Source organism: Zonotrichia albicollis, chromosome 5, assembly GCF_047830755.1.
Source record: "Zonotrichia albicollis isolate bZonAlb1 chromosome 5, bZonAlb1.hap1, whole genome shotgun sequence".
Taxonomy (NCBI): Eukaryota; Metazoa; Chordata; class Aves; order Passeriformes; family Passerellidae; genus Zonotrichia; species Zonotrichia albicollis.
Genome location: NC_133823.1, coordinates 55708145 through 55734425, shown reverse-complemented (window position 1 = coordinate 55734425; position 26281 = coordinate 55708145). Strand labels below are relative to the sequence as shown.

Genomic DNA, 26281 nt, shown 5'->3' with positions numbered 1-26281 from the left:
TGCAGTTCCTCTGTCTCAGGGACTTGGCATTTTACTTTATGATAACTATTCTTACGTATTTTCCTGTCAGTTTTTTACTGTTTTCGTTTCTACTCCTTGTTTTGCTCATTGTTCAGTTGCCTGTGCACTGCATTTCTCCCATTTCACAGTGGTTGTTTTTCATTGCACATTCACAAGTCAGTAGAGCAGAAAACAGGCATGTACAGCTGAAATTACTCACTTATTAGAGTCTAGTTAATTACTCCTCCTTTTCTGTGTTTTTTTAGTTTCAAAAATATACCCATGAAAATGTAAGACTTTTGCTGATATTTATTGAAATTATTTTATTAATATGGGAGGGTTTATATTTTTAATGTAACCTGTTACTTCAAAAGAGGTAACATGTTCTGTTTCTCCAGACTTGATAGATTATATTAGAGTCTCCAACTCAACAAGAATAGAAAAATAATTAATTGATTTTTGGAGAAAATGAAAATACTATAAACTATAAAATTATAATTATATCATAACTATTGAATGTTACAAAGAAAAAGTTATATTTTATTGTAAAGACACAGTTTATCTTTGCATATTATACCATCATCCATGTACATGTCTTAGAAGCCATATTGTACATAGTGCATTTTATAGTTAACATGGTCTTTCTTGGTGTATTTATTTTATTACAGTACGGAAAATGGTAATAATGGTTATCATAAAGAGCATTTATATGGTATACACAATCCTGTTTTTACAAGGTAAACCAAGTCTGAAACTGCATGCCTTCATGTGTCCTTACTTCAGTGTCTCTTTTAATCACATTTCCAATTTTCTCCATGCCTTAAATGAATCTCTTATTTCTCTGGGGTTTTTTTTGCATGATTATTCACTATAGCAAATGCAGTATAATGTATATTTCTCATATAGTTTTTACTTAACACCAGGTATAGAAGTATTTTCCTGCAATTTAGCAAAGTAATTGGTAAATTTGATCTTAAAATCCATGTAATCAGGTATTTAGTCAGCACAGTGGTTGGTCTTAAATTAACAAACCTATTAAAATGCTCTGATAGCAGATGAAAGTGATAGGACAGAAATGCATCCTGAGTAGTTTTATTTTGTAAACGGTGAGAAGAGATCTCCTGTGTAAAAGGCAAGGGTTCCAGGTATGCAGGAAGCATGAACATAGAAAATGGGTGTTTGTGCATGGGTAGGACTAGAATGAGGGAGAAGCTCAGGTTATGTTCAAAAAAAGGAGGATGTTGGAGTTACTTTCTGCCTCTGCAGCTTCTGTGCTGTAAAACATGAGCTAGCTGTTTCAGTTTCCAGGGGGATAATACTCTATATCCCACAACTTCCTTACTTAGTTTTGCAAAATTTGCAAGTTGCTTAAGAACAGTTTAAATTTATTATTAAAATCTGTAGCTCACTGTGCCTGCCTTTGCAACTTCATTACTGAAGGTATAGGTTGAGTGTTTGTAGAGAAGATAGCACTGTGCTTTAAATAACAGGTGAATAGAGGGAGCTCAAAGTTTGGGTCTTGAAGAGTTCATGGTTACATCTGATGATGATTATGACAATGAGGATGGCTATTACTATTATTTGGGACTGTATTTTACAATCATTATTTACTGACCAAATCTGCATTCCCTATCTCCTTCTGAAGGAAGTCTTTATATAAGAATATTTTTAGTGATATTTATGATCACAATTTTTATGGTCTGCTCTGCAGCTTAAGGGTGCTTACTCCCCATTAACTGATGAGGAGTTTAAGACCAAAACAATCTCCATTGGCATATCTAAGGACTTTCCATATTTTACATAAGAGAAAATTAATAATTTCCCAGGCCTTAGAATTCCTTTTCAGATCTTTGAATCTTTAATATGACTTTTAATGTTCTTGAGGTTCATAGCATGTTTTCTTACAATATTTCAGTCATTGATAAATAGTTTAATTCAGCATTGCTGAACAACCTCAAACTTACTAGCATAAAATGATCTTTTACACAAAGATCCACTAGTTCAATCCTGACTTATTTTGATAAAATGCTAAAATTTAAAGATTCAGTTTGATGCAGTGCTGTCTTCTGATGTGCTAATTTGAGGTAATTTGAAAAACTGCTCATTATGGCATATATGCTTTGAATTTCTCAGTGTGGCATTCCCATATGAATAAAATCAAATTTCAGCATACTCTTTGCTTTTATGGTATCCTTGATTTTTCTCATTTCCTGCAAATTACTTTTGGATATACTTTGAAAGACGTTACTTTGATTAGATCTCTGTACACTTATACTTTTGCAGGTTTAAGGAGTGCCATAGGGTTGGGCTTGGGGTTTTTTTATCCTTCAGAATCAGCTGGATAATTTTGCTGAAAAGAGATGCAAATATTTTTATAACAGTAAGATACCTAAGTACAAGTAAGAGCTACATGAGGTATATGTGTCTCACACAGGTATTTTTATACTCAGAGACACAAATAACCTCAAATGCAGCCACCATTTTTGTGAGAGCAAAACATGAGGCTGGATTAAATTTACAAAAGAGGGGTGTTGAATGGGCAATCCAAGTATTTATTTCCACAATGAAATAAAAATAACCTGAGAGGCTGGTGGAGAAAACCATGAATCTATTTCCTCTTGTTTGAAAAATACTTGATTAAATGAGTAAAGCATTGATACTATCTTAGGCCAGCTGAGCTTGTCTCACCCAAGTTAGACACAGTATTTCTGTTCCATTGGTAGACAAAAGAAAATAATGGGTTTATTTAATGTGTTTTTTCTTCTTTTTCTCGTGTAGCTCTGTGGAACAGTGGTAGCACATACTGGAAATGTTGAGGGGTAAGTAATAAATCAATTCTACACCTATTACTACTTTACTATTTTAGGAAGGCTGCTCTGATTGCTGCAACAGGAGTATGCTGTAAGGTCTAAACCCAAGAAAAGTTATTCAGTCATATTGATGTTTGTACTAAAATATATCCCTTCATTGTGTTTAAATTAGATAGAAATTCAGTCTTTATAAATTTTTTCCTGAATTGTATTCTGTTCTTATTTCCAGGCTATATAAATGAGGCTCAGGACTCTTCTATGGGAGTGCATCATTGTTCTTCCAAGGGTGTTGGCATTTCCATTCATCTGACAGATCCTGAGCCACTTGTTTTATGTCAGCTGTACTGTAAATCCCAAATGTACTATTGAATGTTATGCCATAAACTACTGTACAGAATATTTTGTGATCAGGGCACTGCCTCTCAAATACCACTGTTCAAGGCTTGGATTAAAATGTTTTTTTGGTTTTTTACTTTTTTACACTGGGCTTTCTACCTTACATCACAGTATATGAATTAATTAGATTAACAGCCTTTGCCTAGCAATTCTCTTAAAACTGTTCAAGTTCTTATCTTAAATTGTTGATTTGTGTTAAATACAGTACGTACACGTTTACATAAAAATACATTTTGTATACCAGAGACTTTTGTATATACATTTTTCTTAAAACTTCTAAGTGTTTAGTTAAGATTTTAATATTGTATAATACTCTTCACAAATGAATTTACCAGCATGATCAGTGTTGCTATTTGGTGCTCTTGAATGACTACATTGGACTAAATTTGGATTGTAATGGGGTCCACAGTGTCTCTTTGTGTGTCTGAGAAGCTCAGTTGCAGTTTTGTCAGTTTTGTTTTCTCCCTCTATTCTTTTCTTTTTTTTTTTCTTTTCCTAATTATTTAATATTTAGTGCGTTTTGCTGTATAGACCTGAAAGGGACTTTTTGGAGAAGTTTGTTTTTAAACTTTGGGTGGGAGGGTTTGGGGGTGTGTGGGATGCATAATATAGTGAAAAAGCTAAGCTTTCTAGAGTTCAGTAGTACTCAAAAAGAGCATGAGGGATGTCCTATGTTGGCAGTTTTTGGAATGCTTTACCTTCTCTAACTTCCTTTTCTTCTTTCACACCCACTTCTGTAATGTCCTTAATAGTATCACTGTGACTCTTTTGGAGGCAGTGGTAGTATTTTTGCTAAATAATACTATACTGTGATTTACAATATTGAAATTCAAGTCTGTTTAGCAATTGGAGTTAACATTTGTACTGTTAGAGTTATTTCACCGAATTTAGGCAAATGGTTGAATTGCTGAATTAGTTAACAGTAGACTTTATCAACAAGGCCAAAACTGTTACCAGTGTAAAACCTTCTGGCAGGTGAAGTAGTTAATATATTGATCTAAAATAGTATCTCTTCATCTATCAGTATTGTTAACTTTGTTTCAGACAGGGTTCATTTTCTTGAAGTAGAGATAATCCTGTACATCATTATTATAATTTTAAAGAAATGCTGAAAAATGATACCAGTCTCTAATCTGGAATAACCTTAAATTTTTCATTTTTATGTCATAAATGGAAACATTTCTAATTGACAGTATGTAGCATATGTGTATATGTAATGTTCAGAATTGCAGATTTTTAAAAGTTTCTATTTTTAATTTGAGAAAATATTCCCAGTTCATTTAAATAAAACAGATCTTGCTTAACTACCTTATGCTTGGTTCTCCCTTGTTTTGTTGCAGAGCCATCTCTCAGAAGGGCTGCACAGAGTTAAAAATCTTATGAGAGTGAATTTCTTTACCCAATGATTAAAAATCATTGCTACATTTGACTTTTACAGCAGGAAGGACTGGAAGAACTTTGACTCTGGGTGAGGGAGCTTCCAACTTCCACCGAGAATGTGAATTATGCAAAGGTGGTAGGATTCAGGCTATGAGCTGTGCAGGATACCTGTTTCTGTGTGGCACTGGCAGCAGAATTAAACATTTGCTAGTTCTTCAGCTCTCACAGTTCACTGCTGGCATCCTAACTTACCTTGTTAAAGGACAGTTGTTTTCTACTGATGTGAGAGATCACAAACTCTTCAATCTGAAGCACAAGCAGGCAGGACTGAATTGTCAGATTAGAATGAGCCAAACACTTGGGGGGAACATAGCAGCTTTAACACATAAATATATTTGAGTCCAAGCTTTGATATTTCTCCTTATCCTTGTGGTTTATTTGTTCTCATGATTAGACTTGAAAAACTTTGAGAACAAGAGATCTGAAACTGGTATAAATTAACTTTTGAATTGCTTTGGACTCTTCAGCGAATCTAAAAATTCTTGGTCCTGTTGTGCATAACAAAGTGTAAACAATACATTTTTTTGTCAAATATTAGGAGGCATTCAAGTGCATGCAGCAGGGATTTGAGGTGGGTAACAAAATTCCTCTGGCTGGCTGGCAGTAGGGTGAGAAGAATCCCCAGAAAACAATGGAAGAGTGAATGGTAAATGCCATTGTTGTCCTAAGACTTGGCTGGAGCCACACGACTGTGCCTGGAAGGAGAGAGGAGAACTAATGGAAAGAAGCTAGAGATGAGGTTTCTGCTAAAAAATGTTATTAAAATAGCTGTGGAGAGGGAATGAAAAGAAATCAAGGTTATTCTCTCTGTCAAATGGTGTTTAGTCATGGGAAGCTGATGGCACACTGACTGGAAGAGCAAGGTTAGGATACCCAGAGTGACTGTTCAGGTGGCTGCTGCTTCAAGCAGGCAGCTTTCAGGCTATCTGGGCTGCCACAGCAGCAAAGGACTCTTGTCCCTCTTCTATTAATAAAGCTTTTGTTGTTGATGATGATGTTCTGCTTTGCCATCTGTGTTAAAAGGAATGGTTTTGCCCCAGTATTTTGTTTGGCACTACCTAGTGAGTGACTAAATTCACAAACTGCTGTTCTGTTCCTTTACGTATGGGCAGTCTCAAACCCAGGGTTTCCAGCACCTCACAGTTACTGCAGCATTCCTGGGCAATCCAAGAGCCCTTTCCAGGAGCTGTCAGGTCAGGCTGGCTGGAGCAGAGATGTCTTTGGAAGAAGTGCCTAGTGGGGGTCTCACTACCCAGAAAAGTACTGTGGATTGCCACAGCAGGAGAGGGATTTTTCCTCATGGTCTTCTGAATGCTAAGGGAGTTACAGTGATTTTTTTTCCTTAGCTCTGTTTTTAGTTAGTGCAGCAGAAACTGCTAGGACAGGATTCTGCACTACAGTATTTCTGTCCTCCTGCCTTTGTTTTACAGCATTTTTACAGCTCACTTGTTACAAACAGGAAAATATCTGTTTAAAAAAAGAAAGTGATGAAGTGCAAATACCTGTCTGACATGCTCTGTAGTCTGTTCCCTGCTGCTGAGAACTGTGATAAGTTATTCTGCTGTCTTGCTATGTTGGCTAGAAGTGATTGGTGGTGTGAAAATGATCATAAAACTTCCAGATGTTTGGTATTTTTTTAGACTGGTAATACCTTATTTTGCTTAAGCTTTATTTCTTTTCTCTGTGTACATACGTGGCTCAAAGAATGTGCAGCTGATCCTTCCATGCATCCCCAGTGCTTGTCATGTGTGAACAAAAGGAAGAGATAAAGTTGCATCCTTACTGTGACAATCCACAGAAAGCCCATCCCACAAATCAGCTTTTTTACCAGGACACTTACACTACCAGGACATTTATAATCATCCAGATGCAGAGATTGCTTTGGTACTTCTATCTTTTTTTACTTTGATATCATCTTACAAGCTCTAGCATGAAGATAGCTATAAAGCAGCTGGAGAATGGAAAATATCTGTTAAAAATCAAATATGACATGTTCATCCTGCATAGGAATGTGCTTCTCAGTTATACAACTGTTGTTCTGTGCTTTAGCTGCATTTACAAGACTTGTCTTGTTACCTTCTTGGGACTTCACACTCCCAAGGTTATTTCACACTCCTTCAGGCTATAAATTATGGGCATTTGCCTACTGAAGTGTGATTTATTATTTTCATAAAAAAGCCCAACCCTTACATCCCGTGTTTAGCTGGAAAGAGGCTTCTTTGTGCACCAAGACTTTAAATTGTGAGCAGCCATTTACTCACTGCTTTTACTTCTCTGGGTCGTGTTGTTCAAGGATCTTGGTTGCCTCCTCTCACCATGAAGAGTTTTGCTCTCCTTTTCCTAGTTGTGATCTGTGGCATGGGAGGAGTGGGACAAAAGCTGAAGCCAAAGAAAAGAAGCAATGGTGAAGAAATCAAATTTCGGACTAAAACCAAAGATGTTTGCACAATAACCACGAGTGGCGATGACGAGGAGATGAAACTTAGAATTGAATGCAAAAGCCAAGGCTTTTCCTACTGGTGTGAATTCAGTGGCAAGCCATCAGTCTGTCGTGCTTTCAGAAATAACCCAAAGATTTACTGGAATCAGATCGCCGCAGAACTCAGAAAGGTCCCACACGCTTGCGAACCCATGGAAGTGTTGAAGACCACCATGTGCCAAAAGGCTCCCCCAGAGGCTCTCATGAGGCAAATAGCTGCTGGTATGGAGCCAGAAGAGATAGCAAACCAGGGAAAATCAGTCCATTCCATTCCTATGAAAGAAGCAGGGCAAAACTCTGACTCAGCCCAACGTGGTCAAGGGTCTGAAAATGAAACAGAAGCAATGAAGCTGGCACGGGAACACTGCTGGGAATCTCTGCATGGTGTCTGCTCCTACATCATTGGCATCCTTAGGGGCTAAGGGTTTGCTTCAGGTAAAACTCATCTGGAAGCACAGCAGAATATCCCTGAGAGTAATTCTGTCCTATAATTTTATTTTTCTTTTTGGGGGTCTCCAGGATGTGGACAGGGAGGTGCTAAGCTCACTTGCTAAAATCTAGCATTACAAGGCTTTTGGGGGCTGGACAGCTTAAATTTCCAGTGATCCATATTGGTTCAGGACTCCTGTAAAACCTCCTGTGAGGTCTTCAGTACGTACTGACGTGTTTGCCCTATCTGTTATTAATCTATGGTATTTCAGTTCTAACTGTTTGAACTGGGCTGATTTTTGCCTTCTGTCACTCCTTTCCTCTTGTGCTGCCTTCTGGATTTACACCAGGGAAGTACAATAACTAACAAATGCATCATATCCAGCCAAATGCATCAGTTAGAACAAACTGCATTCAGAGGCTGAGGGAATAAAGCTTATTCATCAAAACTGCTGGTTAATAATGAACTATTTTAATCTAAAATATTAGCTCATAAATCCCTTGCAGAAAACCCAAGTGGACTGTCTTGGTTTGTGAGTCTGTTACTGTACAGCAATAGGGGATCACATGCAGGCTCTTGTTTGGTAAGTCTCAGGTTTTCAGCCAGCATTTAAAAAGGCAAAGCCCTTTATTGCAGAAGTGATTGGTTTTATATCCACTTCTGTTCCAGCTCAGAGAGAAAGCCAGGAGCTGATAAGTGGACTTGGCAAACTTGTAAGAAATGGGAATATGTGCAGTGTGAGCTGGCAAGTGTTTAGGCTGCTAATGATAATTTATGCCTAATACAGCAAAGTGACTAATTTTCTTCTTTTTTTTTTTTTTTGTTTTGCAGAGCAGTGGTATTACAGCTGAAGGAGGGTCCTTGCTGCATTGTAATAATTTAGACATAAGAATTTTGGTTAAAAATCAGTGATTTATAGAAATCTTTTAGCTGTTTTCCTTTTTAAAGAAAAAATGAAACTTTTTAACAGCTCTGAAAACTTCACAAAACTTGAGTGACTGTGCTTAAAGTGTAAGGATGAACTAACTGCCCTTAGGTTTGTTACACACCTAGGTGTGCTGCATTTATGTAACCCAGGATCTGCTTGACCTTGCATAGGTTTTTGTGTGTACTGACTTGCTTCAGTTTGTTAGAGATGAAAGCTGTTAATGATGATACAGTTAGTGCAAACAATAAAAATAAGATTTTTTGAAAAGTTACTTGGTGTGCTTTCTTGAAATTTTAACAGGTGCTTTTTGTATAAAGTCACAGTATTTGACACTTGTTTCTTAAGAGATTGTTGGTAGAATGTGTAAGAGAAATGAGGGGTCTGAGTCACTGCTTTCCCAGTGTGAACAAGTTTGCATGAATATTAATACTTTCAATGTTATGAGGTTTATATTACAATAATGAGTTTCAGCCAGCAGGAAAAAGGACCTGTAGAAATAAGAGAGTAATGTAAGAATCATTCATGTTTTCATGTTTTTGAACATAGCACATGAAAAGTGTTCACCAGTGATGCATCTGCAGAGTTCAGTGTTACCAGGATATGTTAGTGGTACTATTAATGTTTGGTTTCAGTAGATATTCTGAAAAGTAACTTACCTGGCAGCTTGGGCACTTGCCTAAATCTCCTCAAAAAACAAAACGAGATCTAATGGCCTTTTGTCATATTACAATGCAGTCATGTTCAGATTATTATTTAACAATGATTCCTTTTTTTCCCAAGTGAGTTTGACAGCAGGGATGTGCCTGGAAATTCTTCATACTGTAGAATTTAACAGTGCTGTGTGTTTGCCTTGCAATGTTTCTGCAAGGTATTGTTGACTGAAATACTTCTGCAGCTTTACTCAGATTTGTAATTTTCACTACACAATTCCAGATCATGATTGTCCAATGGTTAATCTTTATGCCTTGTACCAAAAACTTGAAATCAATTTCTTTCACCTAACCTCTTGATAAATATGGAAAAGAATAGCAAGTCATGAACACAGGATCACAGCAGGAGGTTGTATGTTCAAGGCAGAAATATAATTTGAATGCAGATAAAATGTGTAAGCTGTGTTTTTCTCTGCCATGAATGCAATGTGGTTAATTTTCTTTTGTGATCTCAGTTACCATTGCCAGGCTCTTGTGTTGTGAGTAAAAAATGTAGTAGTACACCTACTCACCTAATTCTGTCATAGAAATTAAGTAATTGTCTGATTTGCAAACATGCACAAAGCATCCAAGTGATACTAGGGAACTGTTTGTAATGTTAAGGGGAGGCTGAGTGTTTTCTTGAGGTGTGCTTTTAAATATTTTTAAACTCCTATTATATATGATGTAAAATCCACTCTGCCGAGTGAGTATTTTGCAGTAGTATCCACAGCAGGAATGACTTCAAAAATGAGACAGTGACTTGCATTGGGAGAAATCTGGGACAATTGGTCACCTACCATACTGTTCGTAGGAGAAAAGAAGAGGTTTCACCTGTTCACCAAAAGAACATTTTCCCCTTCATGCCATCTTCTCTTTGTGTACACAGTGAGCTCAGGAGGCAGCAGAGTTGTCTGTCACTTTGAAGAACTGTTGATATAATCTAAAATTTGTGGCCATCACTAATTGTGCTCAGCAGAGGACAATGTCACACCCCAGCACGCTGTTTCCCAGGGAGCTTGTGTGTCATCTCAGTAGAGCAGGGCTCTGCTGCAAAGGGCTCCTGTACTCTGCTGCCTGGAATGACCACCTGAAATTTCACTGTTGAAAGCAGAAATTCAAGTCTTGCACCAAAGGCTTCCCTTTAACAAAATGCTTTTTGTAACATACTCAGGACCATGGTTAAGCACCACCTTTTAGAAAGAGGTGAAGGTGATGCATGCCATGGATTGTATTTCATTGACAATGCTATGCAAGCCTCAGCAAATCACTTTAATATAATGATCTTGTTTCAAAATGTTTAAAAATTGGATGTTAACTGAAATACTCCACTTCAGTGTAACAGCACTGTGACTGTATTGTCTACATTGCCATGTAATTGTGTTTAGCACCAGAAATGTAGAGTCATGACATTTCAGTTTCCTTCTGAGTATGAAAGTTCTATTCATTGATGAAAGTATGAATTGAGACGTGTTTGTGGTGAGTTTAGTGCAATCTTTGGGTGCCTTATGAAACAATGAATGCAACTTGCTGTTTCATTCCTTTTAGGTGAACTAGTTAGTCCTGTATATGTAAGTACCTCAGGAAATCCATCCAAGTGGAGGTGGAATTGTCTTTATTTTCCTGACAGAGGAGCAGCAGGCAAAAAAGTTTGTCTGGATTCCTGCAGATGGGGAGACCATTGGTACCCAGGCCTGCTATTTCTGCTGTTAATTCAGTGCAATATAAGCTATCCACCTACCTCAGAGTCCTCATGTTCAGGTTTCCAGGGAAGCATCCCAAGTACTTGCTACTTTGATAATGGAAGCCTCCAAATAAAAAAGCAAAATCAAGCATTTGGAGAACCTGTGTATGCAAGGGTGTGTGTTTGACACACTAAGTTAAGATCCAAAAAAGACTGGAGTGAGTCTAATGGAGAGCTGTCAAGATGGTCAGGACTGGAGCACCCTCCTGTGAGAATAGGCCAAGGGAATGGGTTTGTTCAGCCTGAAGACTTGGGGAGGAACTTAATAGCCAACCCTCCATCCATGTGAGAAAGGTACAGAGAATACAGAGCCAGCCAGAGAATACAGCCAGTGTGTGATAGGAGAAGAGATGCTGGTCAAAAATTCATAGAGGTGAGGTTCTGATTAATTGAAAGGGACAACATAAGGAGGATAAATGCAGGATTCCCCAGAGCTGCTCTGGAATCTCCATCTGTGGAGCTTTTCAAGACCAACTGGACAAAGTTTAATGAGTTGAGTTAGCTGTGCAGTAGTGCACTCTGGTGTTTTCTGAGAGAATTGTTTAGGTGTGTTCTCTGGTCATTCTTGCATTGTTTGCAGCATTAGGTTTTGCATTCTTGATTTTTCAGTAGATGTCATAGTTGATAAGACATAGATTTAAGGCAGATACCTCTCACAAAAAGACAAGGGAAAAACTAAATTTTCCCCAAAGTTTCCCACTGCTGTTCCTGCTTCTGTAGAAACTTTGTGTTTGTCTCTTCTGTTTCTCTTGCTGTTGCTTTTCCCGGTCTCCACTTTCTTCTTGGAAGCCTGGCACACCACAGATTTTTTTTTTAATTCTCTGCTTTTCTTCTTGCAAATGAGAATTGTTCTAATCAGACTTCACAGATCATTTTACAGTGGCAAAAAGTTATGTGGAGCATACATAGAAGTGGTACATACAAGAACAGGAGTAAGAACTCAGAGTGGAGGAGGTGCAGTCAGTAGATGACAGGACATTGATATTATCTCACAGATATGTTGTTTACTTTCCCATCTTGAATACAAATTAAACTGCTTGAACGACAGGCAGGAGGCCAGGTCTGGATTCCCAGAGCAGCTATGCTGCTGTATGTACAGAGCAAGAATAAATTAGGCAGATGTGTGATGTGGAGAGGAAGTTGGTGCTCCCCTCCCTGCCCTCCTCAGCGGGTTATGGAACTGTTTGTGTAACCCCTGCTCACCACAGCCCCCTCCCATGGGGGGTCCTGCTGCCCCAGGGCTCACAATGGCCGTAGTTAGGCAGGGAAACAGAGGTGTCCTTTGAGATTCTGCTGGCTGCAGATGTAAAAAACCCTGCATTGCTCTGTCACTGCTGCTGTGGCCTCTAAAAATTAATGTGCTGGTGCTGACATTGGTCGCCCCTTTATTTGTCTTACTGGTGTAACATGAGGGCACTCCAGCAAATGCAGCTGTAATGAAGTGAGGAATGTGCCTAGGGACTAGGCTAGGAGCTCCACAAGGAAGGAAATGGTGAACAAAATTCAAGCTCTGACCTCTCCATTTCCTCTGCCAAACAGCCCAGCAGGAGCACAGGAGTGCTGCCCCCATCCTCCCCTCTCACCCCACTCCAATGTGGGTGCTCTCAGAGAGACACTGAGAAGACCCCCTGTTTCTTACACTCCAGAAATTTACTGTGTTTAATACAAATCTCCCATCTGAATGCAGCAGTGTTTCTCTGGTTTAGTTAAGTTTATACTTAATTAAAACCATTACTCTTCACTTCTTTCCGTTCATTACCTGGAATATAATGATTTGGAGAAGGAACAAAAAGCTGATAAGGAGAGGAACAAAAATAATATTTAAAACCTAGTGGTTTTATATTTTAAAAAAGCTTTGTACAAATACTAAGCAGCTAGTCTGGAGTAGCTGGCTCAACAGAGAACACATTGATGGGTTAACAGGAAAGGGCCTTTGATGATGCCAAGGTTTCACTGATTATTCCAAAACTAAAATTTACAAGTGTCTATATGGCAAGAAGACAGCAATGAATACAGTGGCTTTTACCCTTTATGTAATACTTAAATAAATTATGGTTTAAATTATTTTGTGAGATAATTTCATTAGTTTTGTTGACCTTCAAAAATCTCTTTTTGTCTTTTCAGAAGATGTCCAAATGTTGCAGTTTTTATTCTTGATCCTGTCTGGTGTACCCCATCTCACCACAGCAGTGGGTCAGCAATTGAGCCCTGTTCTGGTGTACACCATACAGAACACTTCAGTCAGCAGCTTGACCTACTTTGGAGCAGTTTTAGACTTTTAGTGGTGCTGAAATCAGGCAGGTCAAAGGGTACTTTGCTGAGGTCAACTACACTGTGAAATACCATTGTCAAAAGGAATTGGGTAGCTCCATTTATTTTCAGATCTGAGGTCAAATCCTGACCTAGCACCACTGTTCACCAGTAAACCACATCCCCAGGTGCCACATCCACATTGCTTTTGAACACTTTCAGGGGTGGTGATCCCACCACTTCCCTGGGCAGTCTGTATCTGTACTGTCTGTACCTGTACCTGACCAACCTTTCAGTGAAGAAATTTTTCCCAATATCCAATCTAAACCTCTGGCAGAACTTGTGGCTATGACCTCCTGTTCTGTCACTTGTTACCTGGAAGCAGAGGCCACCCTCACCTGGCTACCACCTCCTTTCAGGTAAAAGAGTGATAAGGACTCCCCTGAGCCTCCTTTCCTCCAGACTAAACACTCCCACCTTCCTCAGCTGCTCCTCATGGAACTTCTGCTCCAGACCCTTCCCCAGCTCCACTGCTCATCTCTGGACATGCTTCAGCCCCTCAGCATCTTCCTTGTAGTGAGGGGCCCAAAACTGAGCACAGGATTTGAGTTGTGGGCTCACCAGTGCCCAGGACAGGGGGACAATCACTGCCCTGGTCCTGTTGGCCACATTATTTCTGAAACAAACCAGGTGTCACTGGCCATCTTGACCACCTGGGCACAGCTGGCTCGTGTTCAGTCACTGTCACCAGCACCCCCAGGGCCTTTTCCACCAGGCAGCTTTCCAGCCACTCTGCCCCAGCCTGTGGCACTGCCTGGGGTTGTTGTGACCAAGGGCAGGACCTGGCACCTGGCCCTGTTGAACCCCAAAAAACTGAGCTCAGCCCCCTGATCCAGCCTGTCCAGATCCCTCTGCAGAACCTGCAGTCATTTGGGCTGTGTCATCAATCATACACATATAATACTCACTATCTAGTAATTAAAGATTGTTTTCAACAGTTTATGATTCTGAAGGCTGTGGATGGGCAAAGTGGGAAGTGGTTATGGGAAGGCTGTTCTTTAACAGATACAGCTTTCAGCCCTGTTCCCAACCAGCAGGTTTGTTAACTCAGGTCCTCTTTACCCACATACAGGAGAAAAGTCCCTGAATTCCCTGATGGCATGAAGCAGGACATCGATGTGAGATTCCTCTACACAGAAGAACAAGTAGAATTAAAAATGAGTAAAACGTTACTTGGTGCATTTATGTTATATCAGAGGAGAAAGTGGTAATTTGAACCAGAATTGGAATTGCAATGCTGCACCTTAAGCAGTGATATTCTGATGCACTGCTTTTCACCCATTTTCAAAAAAATGTGGCTGAAAAGAACGGAATTGTTCTAAAAAAAGTCTTGAATATTTAGAATATTGCTAGTTCTCTGCAAAAACATTAAAAATGCATTAATACCCAATGTTTAGGATTATTAATTTCTTGTCTGTTGATGGTCTCCACATGGAGGAGCTGTAGAGTTAGAAATGATCCAAGAAAAAACACTTCAGAGACATCATGTCTTCTCTAAGCTAACTGAGCAACCCCCAAATTTATCATAAATGTTGAGGTATGTGCATCCTTTCAGTTTTTGCTGACCCTGACAAGTTGCACTAAAACTCAGAAAGATGGATCAGGAAATTTATTTACTTTTTTTCTTTGGCTTCTGTTCACCACATACCTGAACCTGCTGAGATCACTAAAATGAGAATGGCAAATAAGATTTTTCCATTTCCTTTTCCTTTCTTTGTGCTCTCGGAGGCTGTGTCAGATGTGGGAGTGCTGGGAGCTGCCAGCCCACACAGCAGCTGTGAAATGCAGACTCTGTGGTCATCATTCTGCCTTGCTGAGCTTCCAGCAGGAGTTTTCAGAGCCCTTTCCAGATGTGAGCTCTGGAGCCTTGCAGCTTATCCTGTGTTTCAGGGATGACCCAAGGATCATGGAGGATGAACTTTATGGCTAATCCTGCCAGTGGTCAGGTCACATTTTGGAGCTGACCTACCTTGTGGAGGGATAGCTTGTGTTAGCCCAAGGGCACTTTTAGCTGAAATAGCTTCTTCAAAAGAAGAAGGAATAATCTAACTCAATCAAATAGTTGTCACAACTGTGACTGCACCTTCCTGTTGTCTTTGCTGGGATAATGCTGGGGTTTAGGAGCCAAGGCAGTGTCAATCAGCTTGGACATCAGCATTTTTTAGTGACAGAAAAGCTCTGGGAGTGAACCCTGTGTTGGTTCCTTTTCACCTGGAATCAACTGAAATGAAATTTCCTGTTATTTATTTACAGATTTATGTCTCTATGATGGGTGAGCCCAGGCATCAGTGAAGCCTCCCACAGCCACTCACCCTCCTTCTCCAGAGGGATGGGGGAGAGAACTGGGAGAGAAATAGAGAGGGAGGAATGTGGGTGGAGATAAATTCATTATAATAAGTGAAGGGAAAGGGGAGAAACAACAGCAAGTTGATGCAAAGACATTTTCTTTACACCTCCCCCAAGCAGGCTGGTGCCTGCTGAGTCTCAAGCTGGGTTGCTGTAGAGGGACAAGCCCCAGTTGGACTGCTGTGGGCAGTGTCCTGCAGCCTGGGACATCCCGGGGTCAGCGCTCCTGCCCTGCTCCTCCCCTGGCCCTGGCACACCCCCTGGAGAAAGGGGCACAGTGGGACACAGGGAAGGCCCTTGTGCTGCTCAGTGACAGCAAAAACATGGGCATGCTGCTAGCACTGCTCCAGTCACTCACTGAAACACAGCACCATATGGGCTGCTATAAAAAGCTGCATCCATCCCAGCCAGACCCAGCACAGTCTCCTACACCACAAAGTCCCTGCTTTTCCTCTCCTCTTTCCTGGTTTCCTTTTCCTGGAACAATTTCTTGGTTCCTGTTTCCATTTTCCCACTGTACTTAAAAAGTGTGCATGAAATGAATGTTTATTCCATAGCAAGTGCTGGAAACATCTTGCTATGCTTGCAACCAGTCCTAAAATTATAAGGCAGTGATAAACTCAAGAGAGTTTATGCAGTATGGTTTCTTAGTCGAGGTGGAACCATCCATTCTTCTCTCTCCACACAGAATATGCAGCAGTCTTTTCAACAAATTCTCAAATAAAAGCACTAATATTGATGATAAAAGAAAGAAAGAATTCGTTCTTTTCAATGCCTATTACATTATATTACATTATATTATATTACATTATATTATATTACATTACATTACATTACATTACATTACATTACATTAATTATATATGTGCACATATATATTTATTGATACAGCTTAATTTACTTACAGACTTAAGCTATATAGAAAGGGTCATGAGAGTAGATGAAGACCAGAGTTATCACTGATATAATTACCAGACTTTTGAAAGTCCATGTATTGTGACCAGGACTGCATTAGAGAAAAACTAGAAAGGAAATCCAAGTGCCTTTGATTTCTGAAAGTAAAAGGTTCAGATCACATGTGGATTACAGATCAGACACAACCTCAGAAGAAGTTGTCAGCAGCGAGGGAAGAATGTCTCTCTGTTTTAACACATCTTGGCCTGTACACACTCTGTCTTCAACTCCATTAATGTTGATCCTTGTGTCACTTTGCAACAACTTCACAGTGTGGAAGAATTTCACCACTGATCTAGTCAGTATTTGAAATGTTCCATACTTCCTTTGCTGACCTTGGTTCCCTTCACCTAGGCAGGATCAATTAGTATTCCTGCTGTGTCTACACAAAGTAATTCAGTACTGACCTGTGCATACATCAGAAAAAATCCCAAAACAAATACCTAAGTAATTTAAATTTCCCACTAAGAAAAATAAATCTTACCTTTATGAGAAACTGGATTATAACTAGAAGAGGGCTGAATCTCATTTCTTACCTTCATCCTCCTGAAGTAACTCTACAAGTATTGCCTTAATGCAAAAATGTTTTTCTGCTTTTCAGCTGGAAGCATATGGGCACCTTTTCACTGCAGTGCTTTAGAGAGAGCTCAGGCTCTCATCACAGCTGGAAGAGGCTGCAGCAGCACCAGGCTCAGGGCTTAGGGGGAGCAGGACAATGCCTTGTATTCTGCTGATGCTGTCTGATGATTTCATGCAACGTGTCCATTTCTGCCTTCTCATAAGTGCATGACTTGCAATTACCCTGAGCCGACTAAAGCCAGTCAATAATTTACATCTTGTTGTCATTTTACTCACTGATTGTATTTCTGATCAGACAGAGAGGCTCTTGCACTGCTCTAAGCTGTGGAACTCTTAGCAGACCAAGACAGCAATCAGTGTTCTCCCCTGGCTGCCAAACCAACTTGAGCCTGTCCTGAATATCATGAATCTGTGCTAATATATCTAGCAGCCAACCTGCTCAAATAAAACCACAGGACTTTGATATGACTGTTCTTGGAGAATGTTTAGCTGTGCTTAAGGTAGAGATGTGATTAACTTGTATTAGAGCCAAAAGTAAATGAAAATATACAAATTCAGGTTTTCAGGTAAGTCCTTCCAGATATTGGAAAGATCACTATGAAACACATTTCAGTCTAGTAGCCTTTTATTTCATGTTATTTTTATTATGAGATATTTTTTCTTTCTATATAAAAGATATTCCCTGTATTCTGTGAAAGATAAATTCTCAGAAGAAGAAAAAACAGTTCTGGGTTTTTTACCTATCAAATACCATCTCTTATTTGGTGATCCTGCAGCATTATCAGAAACAATCAAAATCTTAGGGTCTGCTTAGATTTGAAGATATTTACCACTAACTCTTGTGTCTTGTATACCAACAATCATTCTTATCATGGCATCAGCATTTAAGGTCCTGTATAGAAGAGGATAATCATGTTTATTTAATGGCAAATATTTATTCTTCTTTGAATTGTTTCAACGTCAAGCAAACTTTCTTTAAGGTCGGTCTGACATACTTCCACGATAAAATTAAGGGAGAGGAGACATCTCAAATTTCCCTTCTTTGAATTCAGAAGGCCTCCTCCTGCCAAGGCAAAACCCTTTTTAAACTCCATTTAGCATCAAAATTTTGGGTCTTCTGTTTAATATGTGGGGGTTTTTTTCTCCATATTTTCTCATTAAATAAGAGGAATTTCCTTACTATTTCAGAAACATTCCTAATGACCATCACGGGCTTGGATCTGCTTGAATTAGTCAAACCCATCAGTGTTTTTGTGGAAACCCTGCTGTCCTTGCCTGCAGAGACAGAGCAGTGAGTGAGCTCTGCCTGCTCCAGCAGGGTCAGAGAGCAGCCCAGGGACAGATCAGCCACTGCTGACTGCACACAGGAGCTGGGAGCAGAACCTTGGCCGTAATGAATGTCAGGATCTCTAAATCAGAATGTTGCCAGGATAATGCATCACGTAAATAAAGAAGCACCACAAGTAAAAGACACTGACTTCATAGATGAAGAAGGTAAACAGTAATACTGGTCTTAAAAATAATGGATAAAATTATTAAGCTGTTAGTTTCACTTAGAGATAACCACTATATGAAGCAGCAGCTTTCAATCAATTTACTAATGTCTGAGGAATTTAGTTCTTAAATGTAAATGTGAACCTCTGCATGAACTGGAGTTTGCTATAAAATTACCTTACTATTTAATCTTGTAAATTGCTCTATTTAAATTAGCTTAAAATATAAAACAATCGTTTGATTTCTGTTGTTCTTTGATTTACTTACAGTTAATACTTGTTTGAATTAACTAGTGTTTGTTTCTTTTTATTTGGGTTTCATGATATTAGTTTTCATGTGGGTGCTGTTCTGCCAAATTCAGTTGTCAGTTTTGGCCAGCTTGTGAAATAATTGGACGGTGCTAAAGTCTCAATGAAGAGAAGCATCTCAATGATGCCTTTTAAAAATCTTTATTTAACTAATATGAATTTAATCCCAGGTCAGAAGTAACTGAAAATTGTTAACTGATGAGTTTGCTTTCACTTCTTTCAAATAATTGTGCCTCCATGTAGAATAATTAATTAGCAGACCTCAGTGCACTGAGACCATCACTACACTTTAAATTAAACATCCACTTCCAGAGAAAGGCCAGTAGGCCATGGAATAATTTTCTGAGAGATGGAGAAGAGCTGGTGAAGGTGTCTCTGCCAGTGAGACAAGCATTTTATTGCTGTGTGAAAGAGCTGCAGCACCCAGGGCTGGTAGCTCACTGCCTTTTGTTACTCCTCAGCTCACACAGTGGAGCAGGAAATGGAGTTTCAGCTCCTTGCCTGAAGCTTGTGCACCCAGGGACACAAGGGAGTGCCAGAGAATTATAATAATAATATTATTATAATTATATTATATTATATTATATTATATTATATTATATTATATTATATTATATTATATTATATTATATTATATTATATTATATTATAAATTTTATATACAAAATTTTATATGCAAACTTTTACTGTTTGTTTATAAAACTTGATTTTATTCTGTGAGGAAAAAGCTGTGAATGAACAGGAGCCTCTTGATGTCACAGAGACGACACCACAAGAAACTGCAGTTTGCAAATAATGCATCACTGCAACTAATAGTATAAATGGTAATAATTTCCTATATAACAAATACATATATGTGGATAATATTTAAGCAGCAATAAGAACTAACTGCGAAAATACTATGCTTCTTCCGTACCAATGAATCATAACATAATAATAAGCATAAAATCTCTTCTTTTCTTTGCTTAAACAGCAGAATTTAATTATTGATTTAATTATAACAGTTCTGATGAAAAACTAAAGATGCTAATTACCTGTCTGAAGTTTGAGACAAAAGGCACAGCAGTATCTTCGGTCTGAGATTTTCCATACAGAATTTACACTGGGATTTGGATATCCATGTTTGTAATTCTCAATGACTATTTGCCAGTGTTGCCAATTTTTTCCTATGCCATTTTATTTTAATAAGCAAACAGCTTTCCATAAATCTTACCTTGCCAAATTGGCTGTTCAGGTTTGCCATTTGTTGCAAGGATCAAATTGTCTTCTGATGAATTGTCTGCACTGTTTGTTCTGGGGCAAATCTGTGCATGCAGTTTACAAGCAAACAGCATTTCAGCCCAGCAAAGGGCACAACTAAGGGGTATTTTAAGATGTGCATGACAGAAAGGAAAAAATAATTTTTTGGAAATGATATTATAAACAGGTTTTTGCATCAACTTTTTTGTTGGCAATTAGGTACTAATTAAGCATCTAAGAAATTGAGCTCATAATTTAATTTTGTGTACTTTCTTTTAAAGATGAAAAGTGAAGGAAGTGGCTGTTCTGATCACCTGATAGCACAGCTCTCAGAAGGATTTCTGAGGTACAGGATGAATATGTACTATATGCCAGGTAGGTAGGAGACATCCACAAAACATCTGTTAATATCTAATAACAACCAAACAAAAAAGGTATTCTGAGGGCATAACAATAAAACTCCCTGATGTCCAGACCAACCTCCATAGGCTGAGACTGCTTTTTATGCACCTAAATATGTAAATCTTGGTTTCCTGAGATTTTGAAAGCATCTAAGCAGGTCAGGCAGGAGCTCCAGCTGGCTCAGACAGATTATCTCAAAGATGAGAGCCCATGTCAACAAACACCTGACTGCAGAACTCTACAGAAGCTCCTGCACACCACAGACAGGAAGAGCTGGCCTGTCCAGCTTACCACAACCTCGGGGAGGGAGCACCAAAGGAACAGAAAGCAGATTTTCACTTTTGCAGCCTTTTCTCCGCCTGTCCTCCCCCATTTTTGTGAAGTAGGCTCATATGTCCTATTGACAATGGAGCAGCTGAACTAACACTGACATTGAAACTTATTTTGCTTGTCAAAGCCATCAAAACAGGGAATTTTGAAAGTGATGAATGGTGGAGTGCTTAAATATTTTGAATACCTTGTGGTTAGTTTCACCAATAAATGGCATTTTGTAAACGCAGACTAAAAATTGTTGCAACATAACCTGCAGGAACATTCCCTTTCCAGGTGAAGAATTCCTGGCATCTCCTAGTGAATATCTCTGAGAAAGTGTGTGACAGAGCTGGAACAGGAGCAAATAGCTCCTTCCTGTAAATCAGTGCTTGGTCACATTTCCCATGGTTCTTTAATACTTATAACCTCCCTCTCTTACCTGTCTGGACACATAGTTCAGCTGCAGTAGGAAGGTGGTTTGGTGAGGTTTTTGGCTTGCTGAGGTTTTTGGCTTTGGCAGTTTGGTGAGGGTTTTGGCTTTGGCAGTTCCTTGCCAAAAGAGCAGCTTGCTCAAAGCTCTCATCGCTGAACCTATACCCTCATCTGCCAATATTTTAATTTATAGTATGTTTACCCAAGTAATCAGGCATGTTAAAACTGCACCTAAATCAGTACCAGAATGCGAGGTTAGCATGGCCCTTTGGTTTTATGCTGTCCCCAGGGTAATTAGCCCTGATGAAAAGCTCATTAGCTGCAGCACACAGCCACTCTAATGCAGCTGCACAGTTTTGAGGATCCCACTAAATGCTAAATGCTTCAGATGGTGCTGTGCCTACTGTGGGGCATTGGTTTAGGATTCCTGGGCATGACAATGTCTGGCTTACTTACCTCTTGTATTGTCCTACTTCTCTGATTCCATTCCACCACACATTATTTTCTGATCCCTGAGTCATCCCTGCCCCTAATTCATCATCTCTTGCCAGTGTTAACTACAAATCTTTCACATTTAGTGGACTCTTGCAAATAGTTTCATACATACTCATGCCAATCAAAAGTGCACAGGGCACATCTGATGGCTGAACTCAATCAAAAAGCAGACATGTCTTGGGAGATAGCTCTGATATACAGATCAAACTCTTTGGTTTTCAAGTAAATGCATCCCATTCTCTGCATTTCTGTCCTGCATGAGTAGCAGAATTGCACTCTCTCTTCCTAATTTTTGTTTGTGATTTTTTTAAAGAAAGTTAACAGTCTCCTCATTGCCAAACCAGTCTAGACAATGCCTTGCCTATAGCCCTGTCCCTTCATATAATTCCACTTACATTGGATGGGAAAGAACCAAAGAGGAATGCCTGTCTATATCTTACACCACTTTCTGCTTTTCTCTCTTCTTCCATCCTTCTTTTATTCTTATATTCCCCAAGCATGTACAACAAATGCCTCACATTTCTTCAATAAACCTGAAGCAACCAAGCTACAAAGAGGGACTCCTCTTCACAGCTCTGAATGTGTTTTTAGATTTATCTAATGCTTTTTCTTTCAATCAGGTCCCATAATGATGTGACACACACCTTTCACACACAGAAGTTGGCAGAGAGGGGGGAACATAGACCATTGCTGTGCAGCTGAACCTTAGACCTGTCTGTCGCTAATTCTGCAGGAGCTTGAACTTGTTTCTGAGTTTCATGCTTATGGACACTGTCCTAAATGCAGTCATACAATCAGAGAATCCTAGAATGGTTTGGATTGGAAGGGACCTTTAAATGCCATCTAGCTCCAGCCCCCTGCCATAGACAGGGAACCTTCCACTGGACCTGTTTGCTCAGAGCCCATCCAGCCTGGCCTTGAACATTCCCAGGGATGGGAAGTCCACAACCTCTCAGGTTAATCTATCCAGTCTCTTGCCACCCTTAGCATAAAAAAACTTCCTTCCTCCTATTTTATCTAATCCTAATCTCTTTCAGTTTAAAGCCATCACCCCTTGTCCTGTTATTACATGCTCTGTACAAAGTGCCTCCCTGGCTCTCTTGCAGACCCCCTCTGGGCACTGAAGGGCTGCTGGAAAATCTCACTGGAGCCTTCTCTTCTCCAGCTGACTCTCCTGCCCCAGCCTGTGCTCTCAGGAGAGCGGCCCTCTGATAAACTTAGTGGCCCTCCTCTGGACTGGTATTCCTCACTACTCAAATAGTTCCTTATGTTGGGTGTTTGAAGTTCTTCAGTGCCAGTTTATGTGACACAAGGTAACACAAAGTTCAAAAGGTAACTTTGAAATGCTTTGTGGAATTGTTTTCATTATCATTATCAAATTCTGCTAAGCACAACGACAGTGCAACATGTTGAGGGCATTGCAGGACGCATCCCTCAATAGCTGGTAAAAGACACTTTAGAGAAGCTCATGATCTGATAAAGTTCTTATCATTGTTCAAGAGCAGGGAAGGACTTGGCCAAAGGAACACCCAAATTACGCAAGCTCGCCTTGCCGCCCCCATAGCCAGGTGCTTTTTTTGTGCTGGGAATGAGGACTGGCACTTTTCCAGGGAGGTGTGTCAGAGGTGGGTGAGCATGGCCCTGCAGAGTCCCATTGTGCTGTAACAATCTCTCTGGAGCCCCGAAGGCGTGTCCCTGCCCTTATAAACCCCGCGCTGCCCCTGCGGGAGCTCCAGCTCTTCTGGAGGAGGGAATCGCGCCGGGAGCTGTGCCTGGGTGTCCCAGCCCTCTGCAAGGTACGCGCTGCACTCACCTTCCCTTTGCACTGCCCCGCCTGCAGCAGGAGGGCACTGAGAAATCCTGACCCATTTAACGCTGTGTTTGCTGGGCTTGCAAGGGAACTGCGAGTGCCACATGAGGTTCCCAAAGAGGGGTTCATGGAAGGAAGGTTTGGGTATGGTACAGGCATGAAGCAAATCGAGTGAGAACTAAGTACAGCCTGATCATAGAAGCTGCTACCTGTGTGTTCTACTTTCTAAATTCATTTACATTAATTTAGATTATTTAGATATTTAGATTATTTCAATATTTGCAGATAGCTGAATGCTGAAATAGATTCTTTGTTAGCCTGGCTGCACATTCATTTCTGTTTTCTAACACAAAAACTTGGCTACAGAGATAACTATGATGGAAACATCTTAAAAATACGTTTAGGATTTTGATCATCAAAACGCCAGGTTTACATCCTTCTTTCATCCTGAAAGCTGTTTTATAAAGGCAAACACCTACAGAAATAAGCATGCTCTGTGCAGATGCAGGGATCACCTTGACAATTACTTCCTAACTAGCTAAATTTCAGAACTGAAGTTGCACATTTATGCCTGAAATTTGGTGGCTTTAAGCACAGCCCAGTACTCTGCAGGTTATCTTCAACAGCAAAAAGGTAGTTCTCTTTGTCTAGCAGTCAAGGTGGAAAAGAATGCATCAAGAGTTACTTTTTGCTGTCTGGAAAGACAACCATAACCAATGAAGACAACCAATTTTTTTCAGAGCAAGTTTAAATACTAACATAACCAGTGAATTGCAAGGATTTTCAGGATGCCTACAAAATAGCTTGCCTCAACTTGAACCCAACATTTTCCTTTCTGTCTGGGATATTTTTGAAGAATAGCCAGAGGTTGGAGTCAAAAATGCTTATGAGTCATTTTACAAAATGGGAGATTGTGGGAACAACTGCTTTGTTGTTATAATTTAAGATATCCATCTGACAAATCCAAAGTCCAAATTTCTTCTCTAACTGCAGAAAAGATTTTAATTAAGGTACTTCAGTCACTGGGCTGTAGCATGCCCTGAGAGTGACTCTTCTGTTCCCCATTGCATAGATAAAGTAACTGAAAGTTACTCCACAGCCTCTCACAAGGGTAATTCATAATGGTGTTTAAACAAGGCATTGTTTACACAAAGGACAGATAATTTTGCTGATAACATCACTTTAATAGGTACCAAAATGCAGTGCAATGCCATGTCTGAAAAACTTCAACTGTCAAATGTAATACAGCATTAAGTGAAAACGTTTTTTATTGTTTTGTTTCTTTTTGAAGGAAGATACCAGGCAGGACAGAGACCATGAGGATCAAAAGTTTTGGACTCCTTTGTGTGTTGATGCTGGTCTCCCAGATGCTCCTGGCCAACTGTGAAAGGCAGAAGGAAAGAAAAAAGGGAAAACAAGTCATAGAACATGGTGGAAAAAAACAAAAGGAATCTAAACAAGGAAATGAAAAGGGGCAGAAGGCAAAAGGAGGAAAATCATCTCCTAAAGGCAAGTTTGAAACCAAGGAAAATGCTGAGTGCACGTGGTCAGTGCTGGACACAAACGCTGTCATCCTGCAGGTGCGGTGCAGGCAGGGGCACAGCGAGTTCTGGTGTGAGTTCTCTGGAGACCCTTCCAGCTGTGCACAGTATGCAGCAAACCAGAAATCCTACTGGAGACAAGTCTCCCGATCGCTCAAGAAGCAGAAGCAGATTTGTCAAGACCCCAAAAGTGTACTAAAATCTAAATTATGCAGGAAAGGCCCACGAAGTGCTCACCTCAGGCTGACTCACTCAAGCCTGCTAACAGCAGAGGGTCCTGCCCGACAGAACACAATGCATCCCACCAAAGAAGTTGTTCAGGCTCCAGCAGATGCCTCTGTGACTGAAAAAAGGCTGGAACAGAGTCCTCAAGACTGTGTGGAAGATGTAGATTACATTGACCAGAAAAAGGTGGCTGAGGAATACTGTCCAGAAGGTTTGCTTTCCTTCTGCAACTTTTTTATCACAATGGTCCAAGACAAGCGATGCTGAGGAGGTGTTTCTGAAGCTCTGAATCATGAAAGTTTGGTCTCTTTTAAGTTGCTGCAAACCATTCCAGATTTTATTCTCATGTTTTATAGTGTATATAAGCAAGAAGGAATATATTTTTCTGATTTTGTATATACACAACAGACTACCACATTTGAAGATGTTATAGATGCTATGTGCCCACAGATTGCTTCCCAATGGATGTGTTGCCAGTGGATGTTACATGCTCTGTGCAGAAGTGTATCAGTCATCTCCTTGGCCCTCTTTGAGCTGTGCTAGCCAAAGTGATGAATTCAGTGCCATGCACTTCTTGGTAATGTACCATGCTTTCGACCTAAAAGTTATTAAGAAAAATAAACTTCGAAATACATTAAAAGTATTTCCTCCCTCTCTCTGTGTTTTACTAGATTTCTCTATAAGTGAAATATATCTTAGTCAAAGAATGATCTTCCACAATATCTATGTGAAGTGTTGTTTATAAAGTAGTTTTAAAAACACTTCTGCAGCTTTGCAGACTTTAGCTTTTGATAGCGAGCTACATTATTGTTAGATTTTCATCATTGTAGCAATGAAGGGCAACAAAATTTTCTGACTTGTCAATAAGCGTGCAGATCTTCAGTTTTTAGTCTCACCAAAGGATGTCAAAACACTTTG

At 39.7% G+C, this 26281-nt stretch overlaps 3 protein-coding genes across 15 annotated transcripts in view; all 3 read left to right on the top strand.

Annotated features, from left to right (window-relative positions):
* PROM1 (prominin 1) overlaps positions 1 to 4518 on the top strand; it is a 60806-nt gene extending 56288 nt beyond the window's left edge. For 8 of the 13 annotated variants that reach the window (XM_074541790.1, XM_074541788.1, XM_074541787.1 and 5 more), the window contains 3 exons: positions 669 to 737; positions 2779 to 2819; positions 3040 to 4518. In XM_074541790.1, the coding sequence (XP_074397891.1) occupies positions 669 to 737; positions 2779 to 2797 (88 nt within the window). In that variant the 3' untranslated portion in view covers positions 2798 to 2819; positions 3040 to 4518. Of the gene's footprint in view, positions 1 to 5; positions 165 to 668; positions 738 to 2778; positions 2820 to 3039 lie in introns of those variants that run through there. The other 5 variants (XM_005485016.4, XM_005485015.4, XM_074541791.1 and 2 more) reach the window with 3 other exon arrangements.
* Positions 4519 to 6962: 2444 nt separating this feature from the next.
* FGFBP2 (fibroblast growth factor binding protein 2) lies at positions 6963 to 7547 on the top strand. The gene has a single exon (XM_026792136.2). It carries the CDS (start codon positions 6963 to 6965, stop codon positions 7545 to 7547), a length of 585 nt encoding a protein of 194 aa, XP_026647937.2.
* A 15878-nt stretch (positions 7548 to 23425) lies between these two features.
* Positions 23426 to 26006, top strand: FGFBP1 (fibroblast growth factor binding protein 1). The gene is made up of 2 exons (XM_026792122.2): positions 23426 to 23583; positions 24889 to 26006. Exon 2 carries the CDS (start codon positions 24914 to 24916, stop codon positions 25628 to 25630), a length of 717 nt encoding a protein of 238 aa, XP_026647923.1. The 5' UTR covers positions 23426 to 23583; positions 24889 to 24913; the 3' UTR covers positions 25631 to 26006.
* The last annotated feature ends 275 nt before the right edge of the window (positions 26007 to 26281 follow it).